Source organism: Apus apus, chromosome 17 (genome assembly GCF_020740795.1).
Source record: "Apus apus isolate bApuApu2 chromosome 17, bApuApu2.pri.cur, whole genome shotgun sequence".
NCBI lineage: Eukaryota > Metazoa > Chordata > Aves > Apodiformes > Apodidae > Apus > Apus apus.
Window position 1 is genome coordinate 5,811,779 of NC_067298.1, and position 17,763 is coordinate 5,829,541.

The following is a 17,763-nucleotide window of genomic DNA, read 5'->3' on the forward strand; positions in this document are numbered from 1 at the left end:
CAGATGAAGGGACGGGGATATCTGGGGTGGTACAATCCTTGCATTCATGGCTGAGAAGCTTCAGCCTCTGCCCTTGCCATAAAAATGCCAACCATGTGGTCTGTGGGCCAGGCCTTGGCTGTAGTGATGGGCACAAGGAATGAGTGGGGGGCAAAATGGCCCTGCTCAGCAGTTTTGGGGTGCCACTGCTTATAAAGGGGAGGGAAGCACCATCCCATCAAGCTGGGGTGACAAGAGCTGTGGGGTCCGACCCATCCCGGGGGCATGCAGAGATGGAGCAGGAAGGACGGAGGGAAGAAAAGGTCTGAGCTTGAGCTGGGTCAGCCCACTGAGGGTTCGTGGAGGTGAACGTGAATGAGAGGAGAGGAGAGCAGAGGCCACCGGGATGGGCCAGGCACTGTTCTGCACGCTGGGAGGTTGGTGTGGCTGTGGGACTGGGTTTGTTCAGGGTCCCGAGGGTTGTGCTGGGCAGGGTGGGCTCTGCCTCCTGCCCTGAGCTTCACCTCTTCTCTCTGCAGAGCTCCTGGGATCTGCCAAGCGTCTGAACGTGAACTACCAGGATGCAGATGGGTGAGTGCTCCCTGGGCAGGGTGCTGGGTGCTGCTGATGCCAGCGTGGGTGGGCTTGCTCTTCCCAGTGTCCAGTCAGTTCTGCAGCTCTGGGTTTCATAAAGCTTTTGGGGGTATCTGCTGAGCCCCTAAGAACACGACAGCATCTCAAAGCCAGGACAAGCCCTGCAGAGGCAGAACCAGCCCTTGCCTGGATCTGAGCTGAGGGCTGTGCTCAAGCCATCCTGCAAAATCCTTTGTAAAGCTCTTCTGCATCCCCTCCCTGGGGGCTGGGGGTGAAAAGGGATCACAGCCAGGGCCCCATGTCCTGAGTGCTGGTTGAAGCTCAGAGGAGCACCCAGCTGGCCATGCTGCCTGCACATGCTACTGTCTGTGTTTAATATCCCAAGAGCAAAATCCCTTCGTTTGCGGGGGGGCGGTTAGAGAAAGAAGAGATGAGGTTCCCAAGTGACCACAACATATTTATGTAGCTCATCACTTCCAAAATCCAAGCGCTTAATAAGATGGATACTGAGAGTTAAAGAAACCACAAAGGCCCATAAAATAAATAAGCATGTTATTCTTATTGAATTAACTCTGACCCGTGAGTTATTAGCATTGTTTTATGTAGTGTTGTTGTACCTAATTTCTACATGTTTTCTTTTTGAGGACTCTGTAGGAGGAGGTGTCTGTGATGAGTCCTAACAAGCCAGTGGGGGGGTTGAAAATGTGCAGGATGGCTCTGTCTTAAAATAATACTGTGCAGATGGAGCTTAATAGAAAAAAACAAAGTAATAATAGAAGCAATGATCTGATTCTGATAAGGCACAGGATTTGTGCTCGGGCAGCTCCAGGAGACCTGCTGGTGGGGACACGGGTAAAAGGTCCATTCCTCATCAGAGGGCCACGTGCAGGGTATTCACATTGTGGGCAGCATGTTGGGTTTTGCTGGGGTGCAGGAAGAGGATGGTGGGGAGGTGGGACTCCTAGGAGAGCCGTGCTGCTGGTGGTGTCCTCAGCATCACCTTGCTTATGGCTTGGAGATGATGGGGTGAACAAGTGAGCATGGGTTTGTGCAGCTGCCTCCAGGGCAGTCCTGGCCCTGCAGGCTTGGCTCAGGGAGGGAATTTTATCATAGAATCTTAGGGGTTGGAAGGGACCTTGAAGGATCATTTAGTCCAACTGGGAGGAGATCTGTCCAGGCATGAGGCTGGGACACTGTTGAGCCCATCGGAGCCCCAGGCCAGCACCGTCCTGTGCATACGGACTAATCCCCAGTGGTGCAGGGATCCTTCACTTGCCATGGCCCTTCTCGTGACAGCATGGAGGGAGTGCTGGGCAGACAGGCCCCTCTCGCAGCCCCGAGACACAGGGCTCTTTCATTACTGGTGGCCTCCCACACTGTGCCATGGACTCCCAGCATCCCTGCTGGCACGGGAAGGGGGCAGGAGTAGCCTCAGGGCTGGTGTGTTTGTCGGATGCTGTGAGCAGCTTCGGGCTGCCTGGCTGCATTGCAGAGCAGGGAGATGCATCTCTGACAATCCCACCTGCTTGTCCCCCCAGAGGTCAGCGGGGTGAGGGACCTGTTTGGGGCCCCTGCACCCCTCACTGAGCCCCAGGGCATGGACAGCAGAGGGATTTATCTCTGCTTTGCTATGGGGAAACTGAGGCACCGGGAGCAGGGTGTCAGGAGGGATATAGCCATAAACTGCTGGTGGCTGTCCTGGCCCTCAGCCTGTGTCCCCATGCAGTGGGGTAGTCGGGACAGCACGACAGGGCTGGGGGCCGGGCTGAGCCCTGCCTTGTCTCGCAGGTTCTCGGCGCTGCACCACGCGGCCCTGGGCGGCAGCCTGGACCTCATCTCCCTGCTGCTGGAGGCACAGGCCACCGTCGACATCAAGGACAGCAACGGTAAGGGGTGACCCCCCCCCCCCCTCGGGCACGTCCCCCTGCCTCCAGCAGGCGGCTCAGCCCTGGGAGCCAACCCAGGGGCTGCATCCAGCCCTGCTGAGCCCCGTTGCCCCGCAGGGATGCGGCCCCTGCACTACGCGGCCTGGCAGGGGCGCGTGGAGCCGGTGCGGGCGCTGCTCCGCGCTGCTGCCTCCGTCAACATGGCCTCGCTGGACGGGCAGATCCCGCTGCACCTCTCGGCGCAGTACGGCCACTACGAGGTGGTGAGTGAGAGCCCAGAGACACCCCCCCACACGCACCCCGGGTCTCTCTGGGGGCAAACCCCCACCGAGGCAGGCAGGAGGGAGGCAGGGGCGCGGGGTGCTGAGCCCCTGTGCCGCGTTGTTCCCCCCGCAGTCGGAGATGCTGCTCCAGCACCAGTCCAACCCCTGTCTCATCAATAAGGCAAAGAAAACTCCTCTGGACCTGGCCTGCGAGTTTGGGAGGCTGAAGGTGAGCATTGTGAGGCTCTGTCTGGCATCAGGCACTTCTCTGGGGGTGGCTCTGGAGCCCCACTGGGAGCAAAGTGCTGGGTCTGGCCACAACTGCTGTCCTTCTGCTACGAGCTCCTGTGGCTGGGCCAGGCCAGATCCTGCACCCAGGAGCCGTGGGTTTCGCTCCTGACCTCACAGCTGGGCAGTGTCAGGCAGGGAGAGAAGCCAGGAGTCCTTGCTCCCCGTTCCCCGCAGCCTCCCCCTGCCAACCCCAGCACAGAAAGGCTGAGCTGGCTAATCCCTGCAAGCCCTGAGTGCCGGGCCCTGCTCAGCTGCTCCAGGTCCCTGGCACAGCTTGTGGGGACAGGGCCACCCTGTGCCCTGGCAGACCCTGGCCCAGCCAGCCCCACTCTGCTCGGCTGGAGAGTGACCAGCCAGACCATCCTGTGCCCCGCCAGGGAGGGGACCAAGGGGGATGTTTCCATTTTTGGAGTATCTATAATGTCTGCAGCTATAAACAGGGCAGTAAAAATAACTCTTCTGTGCCTCTGGGCTGCCCTGAGACGCTGGGAGTTGCTCTGGGCTGGGAGAGACTGGAGCTTTTTAGGGCTTGGTCTGAAAAGCCTGATTATGGGAAGACCATTTCTGACTGTTGTGACCTTTTACAGCCTCTCACGACAGTGTGGCCCTGCCAAGCACCATCCAGCCCTGGGGCAGTGGGTGGAGGGGAACAGTGGGATGGGAAGCAGAGGGCTGGCACCAAGGGTGAGCCCCTCAGTGGAGGGTGCAGGCAGGGGTACCTGCACCCACCACTCACCCCTGTGCCTTGTGCAGGTGGCCCAGCTGCTGCTGAACAGCCATCTGTGTGTCGCCCTTCTGGAGGGACAGTCGAAGGATGCCACTGACCCCAACTACACCACCCCACTGCACCTGGCAGCCAAGAATGGGCACAAGGAGATCATCAGGTAACCCCTCCAGCCCTGGCCATTGCCCTATCCTGGAAAAAGCTGTCGTGGCTTCAGTCTCGCTTCCTCCCAAACCCACTTCCCCACTGCAGTCCCCAAAGCCTCAATGGTGCAAGGGGTCATCCCTTCCCATCACAAAGCAGCCAATTGACTTGCCCTGGTGTCCATGTCCTGCTGTTCATGCCTTTGCCTCCATCCTTCCAGGCAGCTGCTGAAGGCTGGGATTGAGATCAACAAACAGACGAAGACGGGCACAGCCCTGCACGAGGCCGCGCTCTACGGCAAAACAGAGGTGGTGCGGTTGCTGCTGGAGGTGAGCGGGTGGGGACAGGGCTGCACAGGTGGACAAGCTTCTTGGGGTCAGCCAGCACCCCCTTCCCCTCAGTCCCTCCATCCCCTGTGGGTCTGGTGGCAGCTGGGGGTCTCTGTCCATGACCCCATCCACTCCTGGGCAGGGCGGTGTTGATGTGAACATCAGGAACACCTACAACCAGACGGCGCTGGACATCGTGAACCAGTTCACCACCTCGCACGCCAGCAAGGACATCAAGCAGCTGCTGAGAGGTGAGGTGGGACCAGCACATGGCTGGGTGCTGCCTGGCATTGAGAGGGGCTTCTTCCCCCTGGAAGCAGGCTGGGGCTCCCTAGCTTCTCCTGAACAGCCTAAGTCACCCTGGCTGTGAGCATCAGCATCCCAGTCCCATCTGGCATGCTCCCATCTTCCATGTGGGCACTGTCCAGGGATTGAGTCCTTCCTGAAGTATTAATGTTTTCTTCTCCCATCTCCTTGCTCTTGTTTTCTTTCTCTGCCTTCCCTGAACTGCTCTCTTTCCTCCCTGTGCTTTGGCGCCTTCTTTCCTCCCTCCATCCCTTGTCTTCAGAGGCATCAGGAATCCTGAAGGTCCGAGCTTTGAAGGATTTTTGGAACCTCCATGACCCAACTGCTCTCAATGTCCGGGCAGGAGACGTCATCACGGTTAGGCTACTCCCCTCTCCCCATCCCTCTGCCCCATCACAGCCCCAGGTTCCAACCCTATCCCTCTCATCCCTGCTGGATGCAGGTCCTGGAGCAGCATCCAGACGGGCGGTGGAAGGGGCACATCCACGACACTCAGAAAGGCACCGATCGGGTTGGGTACTTCCCCCCCTCTATCGCCGAAGTCATCAGCAAGCGAACAGGTCAGTGGCCATGCTGGGGACAGTTCCCTGTGTGAAGCCATCCTGGCCTTCTCAGCACCTCCTGTAGGACAGGTCCCCAAAGCCCTGGCTAGCTAGGAGGGAAGAGAAGGGCTCGGGTGGGCATTAGGGGTTGTGCCACAGGTGGGATGGCAATTTGGGGGTTGGGGTTTAGATATCTACCCCTGCCCTGCCTCCTGCACGAGCTCTGACCACGCATGTTTTGTCTTTGAATGCAGGCATGGTTGTCCCCCGCGTGGCGCCCGCGCACCAGCGCCAGGGTCCCCCCGGGACCCTCCCAGCCCCCCCTGCTGGGCTGCAGCACCTCCCCGACGAGTGTCCTCACCAGGCAGCCCCGAGCATCCCAGCCTATGGCCACCTCACCCTAACCCGGACGGCCCCAGGCCCTGACAGCTCAGGTCAGGGGTGCAGCTGGGGAGGGAGGAGGGCTGGGGGCCTTCCCCTGTCCCCAGCCCTGTCCATGCAGGGGGACACCAGAGGAGGCTCTCCTTCCACCTCCTGGTGGAAAAAGAGCTAGGCAAGAGGAAGCAGGCGCAGGAAAAGGGAGTTTAGGGGAGCCCATAGAGCAGCCCCTTCCCTCCCCATGTCCTTGGCCCCTCCGCATCCCCTTGTTCCCTTCGTGCGTCCCTTGCCAGCCCTGGGCACCCAGTCTGTGCCGTGTGGGGAGGCGGGAGGGGACCGATGCGTTGTCTGTGGCCAGAGGGATCTCATGGGTGGCTGGTTTTTATTGGTGTCACTGCTGGCACATGGGTCCCTGCTGGGGACATCTGTGCCCTGTGTCAGCCCCAATCCCGGGGCCCTGCTGATCCCCCCCCACCTGCCCCGAGCAGCAGGAGACAGGAACAGCGTGGGCAGCGAGGGCAGCATCGGCAGCATCCGCAGCGCCGGCAGCGGCCAGAGCACCGAGGGCACCAACGGGCAGAGCACCAGCATCCTCATTGAGAACGCCAGGGTAGGCACCAGTCCCTGCTCCCCTGGGCTAGCTCAGGCTGGAGATGGAGCCCCAGCACCTTCCCTGTCGCCCCCTGCCCCTCCTCGCCAAGGAGGGGCTGCAGAACCTGAGCGTCCTCTGCTAAACACGTATTGGGTCTTGGTGGGGAGGTGCTCCTGGGGGGTCCTTGCTTGCCTCCCCCTCCTCCACTCACAGCACAGCTGGCCCCAGCTGTGACCACAGCTGTACCACACACCATCTCCACTGTGTCCTGTGTCACCTGAGGGGATAAAAAGGGTCCTGGGCCGAATCCTGCTCAGACCTCTTGCAAGGGGCTAAACCTTCACTAAGGAAAGCTGTGCCTGGTGATCCTGTGTGGGGACCCCCACCCCACTCCTGGGGATGCAAGGCAGACCCTGGCACCCACCTGGGAGGACAGGGAGGGAGGTTCCTCATCCACTCACTTCTCCTCTCTCACAGCCACTGCCCTCCACTGGTGATGACCTCCAGCAGCATCTTTTGGGATCAGAGCCACACAATGGACAGTTGAACTCCACAGCAGGTGAGGAAGGGCCACCACAAGGCCTTGGGGACAGCTGTCTCCTCAGTCCTGGGGGCTGCTCACTGCCCAAGTGCCCCTGTGACTGTTCTCCTTTCTCCTCTGCCAGGGCCACAGGGCCACCAGCCTCCAGGTAGCTGCCCCCCTGGAGACAGAGTGTTCTCCCACCAGTTTGTGCGGCCTGAGCAGCTCCTCGAGGGGAAGGTAACTGGGAACCTGGTGTGCTGGGTGGGAGGGCCACATCTGGGGCTCTCGGTCCAGCTCTTGCTGCACTGGAGGCACAAGGGACTGGGCCTTGAGGATGGTGGAGAGAGGTGGGTCTCGACTGAAGCAACCAGGTCCTTCCAGCCCCTGCAGCCACCATCATGAGCTGCTTTTTGACCCATCCTCTCCACAGGATGCAGAAGCCATTTTTAACTGGCTGAGCGAGTTCCAGCTGGAGTCCTACACTGCCAACTTCCTCAATGCTGGCTACGATGTCCCCACCATCAGCCGCATGACCCCAGAGGTAAGGCAGGTCCTTGTCCCCCCCCCGACCAGCCCCACAGTGATCTGCTGGCAGTGGGCACTCCCTGCCCCAGTGTCCCTGTGCTGCTGCCAACCACAGCCTCGCTCTGCTCACGTTAGGATCTGACAGCCATTGGTGTGACCAAACCAGGCCACCGGAAGAAGATCTCCACTGAGATTGGGCAGCTCAGCATTGCCGAGTGGCTGCCCAACTACATCCCGGTGAGTCCCTGGCACCAGAGCTTTGGTCCAGCACCTTCTTTTCTCCAGGTCTTTTCTCACCTTCCCCCAGGACAGGATGGGGGTCTCTAAGTAAAAATGCGTGCTGCAACAGCCTGTCTTAATGCAACCAGTGAGACCCCAAAACCACAGTCTCCCAGCCAGGGGCAGGGAGAGGATGGAGGAAGGTGCTGCCCATCCCTCGAGGCTCAGGGCAGTGTCTCCATGCTCTTTGCAGGCTGACCTGATGGACTGGCTCAGTGCCATTGGATTGCCTCAGTACCACAAAAAGCTGGTGAACAATGGCTATGACTCCATCACCATCGTGACAGACCTGACATGGGAGGATCTGCAGGAGATCGGCATCAACAAGCTGGGTGAGTCCCTGCCACTGTGCTGGGGTGGCCCAGGGCAGCCAAGTTTTCCACCCAGGTCCTCACACCCTGTTCTTCCTCTGGCTGGGAGGTGCAGGCACATCCTGTGCACTTGGAAAGGGCGGTTTGTGGCTGTCCTAAGCACTCATCTTGGCAGGCTGGAGCCAGGCTGAGCCAGGTGGACTCCGGCCATAGTTTGTCTCCTCCCATAAGTAGGGTTTTGCTACCCAGGAGACCTTTGCCCTGGTCAGTGTTGTGACCAGGACTCTTCTTGGCCAGGAAACAAAGGTCTTGAGGGCTGGAGCCAACATAACGCCCCTTTCCCGTTGCAACCTTCCTGTAGGACACCAGAAGAAGATCATGTTGGCTGTCAAGAAGCTCAGAGACCTTCGCAAAAGCCTCAACCAAGCAGAAGCAACTTTGGCAAGACGCAAAGTCCCCGGCGCTCTGGACATTGTCACCATTGAGTCGCTGGAAAATGGGGAGTGCCAATCCCCTCACACCCCCAAAATGACAACCTTCCAGGACAGCGAGCTCAGCTACGAGCTCCAAACAGCCATGTCCAACAGCTGCCATGAGACACTTGGCATCAAGAGCAGCCAGGGGATGTCACGGAGCCAGGAGAGCATCGGGGTGCGTTCTCGGGGCTCCGGGCACTCGCAGGACAACGTGCTGTCCCGGCACCTCTCCAGCCCCTCGCAGGAGAGCCTGGGCAGTGGGGAGAGCAGCAGCAGCAGCGGGCAGTCCTGCGCGCCGCCCCGCAGCAGGGAGAGCCCGGCCAGCCTGCCAGGGCGGCCCAGTCCTGAGCCCTACGGGAAGCTCGTCTCCCCCGAGGGGCTGAATGGCTACGCCAGTGGCGGCGGGGGCAGCCCCCTCAAGGAGAGGAACCTGCCCGAAGGCACGGATCAGTACACCCGGCCAGTGGCTCAGAAAAGTGCTGGGACACCAGCGGTCACCCCCTGTAGCCCTCCCCAGACCCCCAGCAAAGCAACGGCGCCGTACGTCTTCATGTATCCACACGTCTCCTTGAAATCCCCGACAGCCCCATCCCTCCTGGGAGCAGAGCAGCCCAAGGCCCTGGCACACCCGTACCCCTCCGTCTCCCCCGGGCAGAAGAGCAGCCTGCAGACCTCAGCCCAAAAAGCCTTTTCCTACCTGCACAGCCAGTGTGGCCCCACAGAGCCACCCTCCCTGCCACCCACAGCTGGGGCAGCCCCGGGCACCTGGCAGGGTGGGGAGCAGCAGAACGGGGGCGAAGGCTTCAAGTACAAGAAGCGTTCACACAGCCTGAACCGCTACGCGCTGTCAGACGGGGAGCACGAGGAGGAGGAGGGGGTGCCCACCAGCACCCTGGGCTCCTACGCCACCCTGACCCGGCGGCCGGGCCGCAGCCAGATGCCGCGGGCCTGTCTGCAGACGGACGCCAAGGTGACCCGCAGCCAGTCCTTCGCCATCCGGGCCAAGCGCAAGGGCCCTCCGCCCCCGCCTCCCAAGCGCCTCAGCTCCGTCTCCAGTGCCCTCAGTGCCGAGGCAGGCAGCGAGCAGCCCCCCGACCCCGAGCAGCAGCCTGCAGCCCCCCAGGATGTGGCTGACACGGGTGTCAGCCCCGGTGACACCGGCCGCGGCAGGACAGTGAAGAGCCTGGCAGCTGCGCTGGAGGGGACACCGGGAGCGAGTCCACCCAAACCCCTCCTGGCCCCAAAACCATTGATTGTGGCTCAGGACTGTCTCCCCAGGGCAGAGGTGGACAATGAGTCCTGTCACGGTGGTGACACCAGCTGCGCCACGCTTTCCGATGCCAACAGGGACCCCTTTGGGAGCAGCAAGCCACGGAGACGGACATTCAGTGAGCCCAGTGCTCCCATGACAGAGGTGGCTGCACAGGGCGAGCGGGAGGACGCCTGCTCAGACACGGAGGAGGAGGCTAAGCCAGGAGTCTCCTCATCATCATCCCAGAACAGCTCCAGTGAGTGCATCCCCTTTGCAGAAGAAGGCAACTTAACTATCAAACAGCGGCCGAAGCCCACCGGGCACCCCAAGGCTGAGGTGGCTGTGCCAGAGACAGAGCCTGGTTCTCAGCCGGCAGAGCCCCCCTGCTCCAGCGGGAAGGAGCCGGCAGCTCCCAGTGCTGCTAGGGAGCCGCCTGTGCTGGAGTTCAACCTCACAGAGTCGGACACAGTGAAGCGCCGGCCCCGCTTCAAGGAGCGGGAGCCGCTGCAGGCGGTGCTGAAGGCGTTCAGCATGGCAGGGCAGGCCGAGGGGGGGGCCAGCCCCGCACCCCAGTACGCCCAGGCCCAAGCCGTGAGCATCGCCGGACCCCCCGTGCCAGCATCAGCACCGCGGGCCGGGCTGGCCGGGGATGCCTTTGATGATGATAGGGTGGAGTTCAGGATTGCTGAGATAGAGAAAAGCATCTTATCGCTGGAGAAGGGGATCAAGAAGGCCCCGAGCCCCACCAAAGCCCCCAGCCCTGTGGAGCTGCTCGGCACTGCTGTGGTGAGGACACCTGCTCCAGGTATGTGGTTTTTTGGGGTCTGCAAGGCAGTGGTGAAGCCTGAGGTTCTCTCCTGCCTGGCTGGGTTGGTGCGGGAGGAGAGGAGGACGTGTGCCACAAGTTCCCTTCCTTTGCAGATGTCCCTGCCAAGCACACCTCCGTGGCATCCACCAAACTAGTCTTCTCGGGGCCTAAGACCATCTACCAGCAGGTCCTGGCACCCTCCCGCCACGCTGTGGCTCCCTGGGCAGCTGCCGAGGCAGTGCCAGATGTGATCGGGTCGCTGGCGGGTCCTGGCAGCAAGGTGACAGCAAAGCCTGTGGCAGCTGCCCCGGCGGCTGCCCTGGCCCAGCAGCGGCTGGAACAGACCAACTCCACCCTGGCTGCCACGCTGCAGGCGGCCGAGAAGAGGATCACGGTGGAGGAGGTGGAGAGGTGAGGCAGCAGGGGGGCGAGGGAAGTGCCGGGGTTGGGCCCCTCGAGGTGGAATCAGGAAGCCCCCAGCGAGGGCAGGTGAAGGGCTGGGCACAGGCACGTGTCCCTGCCGCTCCAGGTCACACGTGCTGGAGTCCAGCTGTGTGCTGAGCTCTGGCTGCCACCAGCAGGGTTGGGTCCAGCCTGGCCAACTACCCCATGGGTACCTGAAGCCTCTGGGCAGTGTTTTGACTCTTCCTTTCCTCCCCAGCCCCCCTGGGGCCGTGCACTCGGCCAAGAACATCCTGGAAGACATCAGCAACATGTTCGACGACCTGGCTGACCAGCTGGACGCGATGCTGGACTGAAACTTGCTCCCTCCTTCCCCTCCCTGCTTCCAATTGCTCTGACACTGCCCCTCATGATGGAGGGAGAGTGGATCCAGCACCGAGTGATGTCTCCAGGTCTCTCCAGCCACCTCCCTCCCCACACTTTTGCACTGTGGCTGGTAACTCAGCTGCCCCTCCTCGCTCACCCCCAGCTCCCTATCACACGTCCCCGTGTGGCCATGGGCTGGTTTCTGAGGGGTTCAGACATTTCCCACCAGGCTGGCAGCAGGAGGGGAGCCCAGAGGGGCTGCACATACTGTCCTGGAGGCCACAGAGAAGCCCTCGCTCCCTTGCACAGAGCCGAGGAGCCTCCACAAGGGACCTTTCTCTTTCCCCACTGCATTGCTGAGTCCTGCCTCTTATTATTTATCCCCTGCCAACAATGTGTCAAAGGAGAGACCTCCCCGGGCAGCCGCCACCGAGCTGGCTCTTTACTGAGCAGATCCCAGCCCCGGCAAGGCCTGACAGCAGCTAAAAGAAGACGGGGCTTGTCGCGATTTGGCAGCTTGCAGAGCGAGGAGGAACCTTCCTGCTTTGTTTGTTGCTTTTCCAAACGCATCAGCGTCAGGCAGCGTGTAATCCGAGCGGATCGAAATCCCCCCGGTGGGACCCACAAGCCCCTGGAGACGGGCCTGACACAGCCTGGGAAGCAGCGGATGCTCCGCAGACCGGGAGGTCACCTGCCCCTTCCCCGGAGCCACGAGGATGATGATGGCAGCGCCGAAGGCCTGTGCGGTTTGTGCCAGAGCCCCCCGCTCCATGGAGGCTGCCGGCACCGGCACCCCGCTGCTCTGCGCTTTGTTTCCTTTTTCCTCCCCCTTTTTTATTCTTCTCCCCTACCCCTTTTTTTTTTTTTTGGGAGGGGAGAAAATGGTCCCTTTTCCCCCTCCCCATCCCCGCAGGGATCTGCTGGCGCCAAGTACCCCCTGAGCGTTTGTGCAGCAGCAGCAGCAGCAGCAGCAGCAGCAGCAGCGTTTGGGGCTCTGTGCTGGTTCCTGGGGGCACTAAACGACCCTGCCCGCCCGGGGTGAGCCCGGCGCGGCTGCAGCTCCCGGGCCCGCAGGCTGGATGCGCTCCCAGCCCCGTGGCCGCAACAGGGAACAGCAGCTCATCGCATCCCAGCGGGTGAGGAACGGCTGCACAGCTCGAAGACAGATTTCTCTAGCGGGATCTGTTTTAGGAGTGCATGTCTAAATATGTCCAAGAGCCCCGAAACTTGGCGTGCGCTCGGCGTGCCGAGCAAATGAAAGCATCGGGAGCAGCAGAAGGGAACTGAAGATTGTATTCAAGTGCCATTTGCTACAAAAATTCCAAACAAAGAGGAAAAAAAAATAATCCACGTATTTCCTCCCCCTCTTTTTAAAAAAATCACCAACAGAAAACCCAACTGGAAAGGGAGAAGGAGGCTGAAGAGGCAGTTGCTTCCCAGTCTTTTTAGGAGTTCACGATGGAATCGGAGTCTGCAGCCCCTTGTCCACTTGCATGGAGAGGGGAGCAGAGCCCACCTGGACCATCCCGAGGGTCTCTGCTCACCAGGGGCACTTGTGCCATGGGCTGTCCAGGTGGGAGGTGCCTGCCTGCCTTCTAGGCTGAAAAGCAAAGACAAAAAAAGCCCCCAAAAGAGTAAAAAATCCTGTATCGTGGGCTGGGACTTGACAGCAGTTTGAGGTGGTTGAGACACTTCTCTCCTGGTGAGTTGGTTGTTCTGATTTATCCATCACATGGAGTGTGTGTGACTGTGTCTGACAGGCAAGTGCTACGTCGTGGACCCAATTGTTTTCAAGTAGCTACAACCAGTGGCACTTTATCAAAAGGTTTGCAGAAACCTTTTAAAAAATGATTTTTATTCTCACAAGTCAACCTGGGGTGAGCCCAGCTATTTTTTTTCCCAATGTTGATAAACTGTAAATGTTTTTGTTGTTTTTTTTTAAAAAAAGGCCAATGTATATATTTTAAATGTGATTTATTATATATATTTACTAACCAGAACTGCAAGTCTTGTACTCTAGGGTCAGGGATAAGAGGACACTGGGGTGGAGCTGTCGCTGTCTGAGCCACCTGAGGGCAGCACCACGCTGCTCTCATTGTCAATAAGGGAATTAAACATTGATTTTGCAGAAGAATGCCTATTTTTTAAGCTCTAGATCTCTATTTTGAAGCTACTGTATGGTGTGTAAGTTATGTACACTGCAACTGGGACTAACTGACCCCAGCTGCACCTGCTCCGTGCAGCAAGACAGTGAGGGGAAAAAACAGCCCGTGTAATCACCAGACTGACAACAGATTTTAAACCATCTGCTCTGTTTGTGTTAATCATGTGTTTTGTTTTCCACTAACACCCATTAAGACTAAATTCTATTAAACAGTGGGGCATATTTTACCCTTTTGATAGTTTTGCCTAGTGGTGTCCTTCGTGTCAAACCACACAAGTGTGTCTCTTGCTCTGAAGTTCATTGAGGATCAGCTTCATCCTGCCCCTCAGGTGCTGAAGATCTGGGTTTCCTCAGGTAATCTACCCTGCTGACAGTCTCACTGTCACCTCCAGAGAGGTTAGTGTTCAGTTTGAGTCTTCACCACCATGGCAGTAATGTGGTGAGAGCTGGGGGACCAGCAAGACCTTCCACTGCCCTTCTGCCCAGCTTTGGGCACACCTGAAGCCTCAGCTACCCCTGCCAGGAAAAGTTCTCCTCCAGCCTCAGAGACACCAGGTCCTGCTTTGCTCAGAAAAGCTTGGGCCCAGGCCTCCTCATCTCCATGCTGCTTTGCTCCAGCTCTCCCCTGACCTTTCTTCCAGAGGGCTTCACACCAACCATGGCTGATGTGGTACCTGGGAACAACCACGTGTGCTGTGCCAGGCCACCACGAGGTAAGCACTGTTATTTTGTAGGAGGCATTCACAGCTGGACAGATTGTCCCAAAGCTGAGCAGAAAGGGGGAATAAGTGCCAGGATCGGGGTCCCCAGGAGCATCAAGCTCCCAGGCTGTGTAACAGGTAACTCAGACCCTGGGACTTGAGCAGCTGTACAGGTTTTCACCTTATTTTTCTGGGTGCAAACTCCCTCCCACTCTCACCGTGTGTGTTACCCAAGACAATAATTTATTGCTGTTCATACACTGGATGCCTGTGGGTCAGGGTTTGTTTTTTTTTTAATACAATTTACAACTTTTTAATACAAATCAAATATTTTTACATACATCCCAAAAAATTTAATATAAAATATACACCATTTATAAACCTCTTGATGTAGGAAATGTCTTCCTGAAGCTGTGCACCCTGACCCTTGGATACCCCTGTCCAAAAGGCTCTGTTCATACCCCTTGGCTCCCTCCAAGTCTAGCAGGTAAAGGAGGGTGAAGGAAAAATGAACATTTGTGACCACCCAGAGAGGAAAAACCTTGGAGGTGCCTCCTCTGGAGGAAGGTGTGGCCAAGAGGAAGCCCTGGTATCTGCTACCTCTTATTACCTACAACAGTTAGTGGCACAGGGCAGGAGCTCAGGTTTTGGGGGTGAGGGGGAAGGCTGCTCTGCAGGGATAGCTGTGAGCAGCTTGGTGCTGCCTCTGACTCCAGCTCAGCCACACAGGAGACTATGTTCCACCTGCTGGGTGACCCTGGCATCAGAAAGATAAAGCTGGTTTCTCAGGTAACAGATCTGGAGCTGACATTTGGTGAATTTACTGAGACCGAGAAAGATGCAGTTTGTTCTCCCCACACCAGGCAGCTCTGCAGGCCCCAGAGGAATGAGGGCAGAGCCCAGCTCAGCTCGTCAAGGTGAGCAGAGCCAGGGAGGGAGGTACTGCTGTGTCACAGGAGAGCAGCCCTGTGCTCCCCTACCACCCTGGGGCAGCATGGCATAAACATGGCTCTCCAGCTGTAGGAACAGGGTCCAGGCCTCTGAACACCCTCAGCTGCCCCCCCTCCAGCATCCTCTGTCCCCAGAGCTCAGGAGCTGGCTGTGCCCCCCTCTGCTCTCCTGCCAGCCCCACAGCAGGGAGCAGGGTATTGCTCAGAGGCACAGAGTGTGTGCTCTGGTTATGCTGACCTGTAAGGAAGACAAGGTAGAGCAGCAGGGCAGAGCTGGGGGGTCCCAGCCAGTTCTCTGCCTGCCAGGGAAAGACCAGCAGCCAGGGGTTAGTCTCAGGTACCAAAGGAGAAGCAACAGCTGTATATTGTAGTGTTAATATTGGGAGGAAAAAACAGTGCCAGGATTTACCTGCTTTAGCCAGTTGACAGAACTAGGAAGGGAGTCAACATCTCTATGAGCTGCAAATATTCTGGTAGCCAAGCCTGTGTGCTCCTGTGTGGCCCTCAACACCACGGGCACCAGTGTTCCCAGTACAGCTGGAGCCTGTTCCAGGCTCAAGAGCCTGTGTGCTGCCTTGGGGCACATCATGGTTTGCAGCAGCCCTCAGGGGAAGGTTTCCCCCAGTCAAGTGCAAAAGAGACCTCCAGAAGAACAGGGAACAGATGTGAGGGCAGCAGCACAGAGGGGAGAAACTTCCAAACACTATCACAGAAAGATGTGATGAGGGGGGTTTCCCTGGGCCTTGGAGAGTGAGCACCAGATGCAGCACAACCCTGAGACTGGGAAAGGAGCCATTCCCAGCTCCATGTTAGTCACAACTGCAAGACGGAGATATCCTGCCTGGAAAGATGTCCCCCTCCCTCCATGGCAGCACAGGCAAGTCTCAAGTTTTCTCTCTAGCTATGGCCCTTCTAGCAGGCATTTTACTGAAGCAGAACAGCAATTCAAGTCACAAATCTGAGCAGAGTCACAACCCTCTCTGGGGTGGATAAAGCAGGTAAGAGCTGGTTCAACAGGGCCAGAGGAAGCTGAGCCCCTGCAGGCAGGCAGGACTGCCTTCCTGCACCAGCTCACTAGGGTCAAAGGCAGACAGCTTTTCTCAAAGCCTTGTCTCATCCTTCTTTCGAAGCACTCAACAGCCAGCATGTGGCTACAGCAACAACGCTAGAGGGCAGGCCTGGCACAGCCTGGCCATGGCAGGAAACCTTCCCAGTCCCAGAAACCCTTCCCAGAAAAACCCTTGTTTTTTCGGGAATGTGAGCTCCAGTCCTCACCTGGCACCCAGTACTCCTCGAGCTGCAAGAGAGATGGCTCCTTTTCCCCAGGACACAGGGACAGGGAGGTGGCTGAGGGCACACGCAGGCATGCAGACACACATCCTCCAGGAGAGCACACAGAGATGGAAAAACAAAAGGGGTTTCAAAAGAGATCTCTTGCTTCTGCAGCCCTGTGTCTCCCCTGCTGGCCCCAGATTCTCCTGCCAGGTTCAGGAAACCCATCTGCTCATGCAGAGGGAAGGAATCACTTCATTTCAGCATCACCACTGTGATACTAACAAAAAAAAAAACACCCTAGTAATAAATAAATAAAGGAAGAGCAGCCTGAACAGCCACCAGAGCTTGCAGGCTCCCTTGAGAGTACCTTAGCAGGCTGGGGAGGGGCTGCATACCTGCTGGGGGATCCTGACAGCAGTTCCCTGCCTGGCGCCCCCTGGTAGGTGCTGATGTAGATTTGCAAGGAGGCTGTCTGGTTTGCATGTGTGAGGGAACAATCCCTGAGCCTTTGGTGCAGCCACCTTCCCAGTGCAGGATGTGGTTGTGTGGCCCTGGCTGCAGGGAACTCGAGCTGGGAGTCTTTAAAATGGAGAATTCATGCCCAACTTTGTTTCAAACTGCAACTTCTGCCTCTTTTGGTAACGGACCCGGACCCTGGGAAAGAAGAAAGTCAACATAGGGAGGGAGTAAAAGCAATAAAGCTACCCCACTGATTCCCGAGCTGTACAGCCCCAAGAAGCAGGAAAGACCCTGGCCTGGACCCTTTGGTACCCTGGCAGGGGAACTGAATCCAGAGAGCAACCCATGGTCTCCATCTTACCCCATCCAGCCCACTCCCATCTCCAGGGCCACAGCAGAGAAAAGACCAGAAATCCTTCCCAGGAGCAGAGGTAGTGCCTCTGTCCCTATCAGGATTCCCTGTAATCCCTGCTGCTTTTCCTCACCAACCCATTTCCTGAATCAATGCTCATTAATGTTAACTTCCAGCTCTGGCTGCTCCCTGTGCTGGGAAGAACAGCCAGTCACTTTGCCTGCAACTCACTCTTGGCTTCAGCCACTTCCCGTGAGAACGAGCCCCCCAGCCCCGTGTGAAGACGTGTTTCCTCTGCTGTGATTCAATGCCTCTCTGGCCTCGTGGGACCAGGAGAGAACTGCCCTCTCCAGTTCCATACTTGTATTTCATAGACCTTGGCTGTCTCCCTCTCATTGGTTTGAGATAAGGGGATTTTGGTCGCCCTTCCTGCTCCCAGTCACTGCCACTGCCCTTCCCTGACCCTTTTTCCTCCCTGAGAGGTGGAACAGGAGCTTGCACACAGCAGCCAGGTGATTTACACAATGTCATCAGCTTTTCCTTTGTATTCCCCACCCTGTTCCCTGTGCATCAGTTTGCTGCAGCTCAGAGCCAGGCTGGAGGGAGGCTCCAGCCCTTTTCTCCCCATCTTCCCTAGCACCCCCATACCTGATTTCATGCAGCTTGACAATCTCATTGATGATAACCACAAGGATCAAGGAAAGAAAACCCAGGAGCCATGAGACTGGGGAGATGGAAATGTGACTGAAGGTCAATGAAGAATCCAGGTTTTCCCAGAGTTTCAGGTCCAGCACAGTCTGTGCCACTTGCCCCAGCAACCTAAGATCATGAACAGACAGAGCAGATTTCAGCAGAGCTTCCCAGGATCTGCAGATCAGGGTTCAGGCCCTGA

The 17,763-nt window shown here is 58.0% G+C and overlaps 2 protein-coding genes across 10 annotated transcripts in view; one reads left to right on the plus strand and one right to left on the minus strand.

Annotated features, from left to right (window-relative positions):
- Window positions 1-13,372, plus strand: part of CASKIN2 (CASK interacting protein 2) — a 32,168-nt gene extending 18,796 nt beyond the window's left edge. The window contains exons 1-20 of one of the 4 annotated variants that reach the window (XM_051634722.1): window positions 361-416; window positions 519-570; window positions 2,362-2,459; window positions 2,577-2,722; window positions 2,856-2,951; window positions 3,767-3,897; window positions 4,102-4,210; window positions 4,353-4,461; window positions 4,779-4,873; window positions 4,959-5,076; window positions 5,313-5,492; window positions 5,925-6,046; window positions 6,506-6,587; window positions 6,694-6,788; window positions 6,982-7,092; window positions 7,212-7,313; window positions 7,549-7,687; window positions 8,028-10,199; window positions 10,316-10,613; window positions 10,864-13,372. In XM_051634722.1, the coding sequence (XP_051490682.1) occupies window positions 386-416; window positions 519-570; window positions 2,362-2,459; window positions 2,577-2,722; window positions 2,856-2,951; window positions 3,767-3,897; window positions 4,102-4,210; window positions 4,353-4,461; window positions 4,779-4,873; window positions 4,959-5,076; window positions 5,313-5,492; window positions 5,925-6,046; window positions 6,506-6,587; window positions 6,694-6,788; window positions 6,982-7,092; window positions 7,212-7,313; window positions 7,549-7,687; window positions 8,028-10,199; window positions 10,316-10,613; window positions 10,864-10,960 (4,383 nt within the window). In that variant the 5' untranslated portion in view covers window positions 361-385 and the 3' untranslated portion in view covers window positions 10,961-13,372. Of the gene's footprint in view, window positions 1-360; window positions 417-518; window positions 571-2,361; window positions 2,460-2,576; window positions 2,723-2,855; window positions 2,952-3,766; window positions 3,898-4,101; window positions 4,211-4,352; window positions 4,462-4,778; window positions 4,874-4,958; window positions 5,077-5,312; window positions 5,493-5,924; window positions 6,047-6,505; window positions 6,588-6,693; window positions 6,789-6,981; window positions 7,093-7,211; window positions 7,314-7,548; window positions 7,688-8,027; window positions 10,200-10,315; window positions 10,614-10,863 lie in introns of those variants that run through there. The other 3 variants (XM_051634720.1, XM_051634721.1, XM_051634723.1) reach the window with 3 other exon arrangements.
- A 738-nt stretch (window positions 13,373-14,110) lies between these two features.
- The window catches only part of TMEM94 (transmembrane protein 94), a 48,368-nt gene continuing 44,715 nt past the window's right edge, over window positions 14,111-17,763 (minus strand). For 5 of the 6 annotated variants that reach the window (XM_051634724.1, XM_051634728.1, XM_051634726.1 and 2 more), the window contains 2 exons: window positions 17,520-17,690; window positions 14,111-16,714 (listed from right to left, as the gene is read on the minus strand). In XM_051634724.1, the coding sequence (XP_051490684.1) occupies window positions 16,642-16,714; window positions 17,520-17,690 (244 nt within the window). In that variant the 3' untranslated portion in view covers window positions 14,111-16,641. The remainder of the gene's footprint in view (window positions 16,715-17,519; window positions 17,691-17,763) is intronic. The other variant, XR_007891104.1, reaches the window with a different exon arrangement.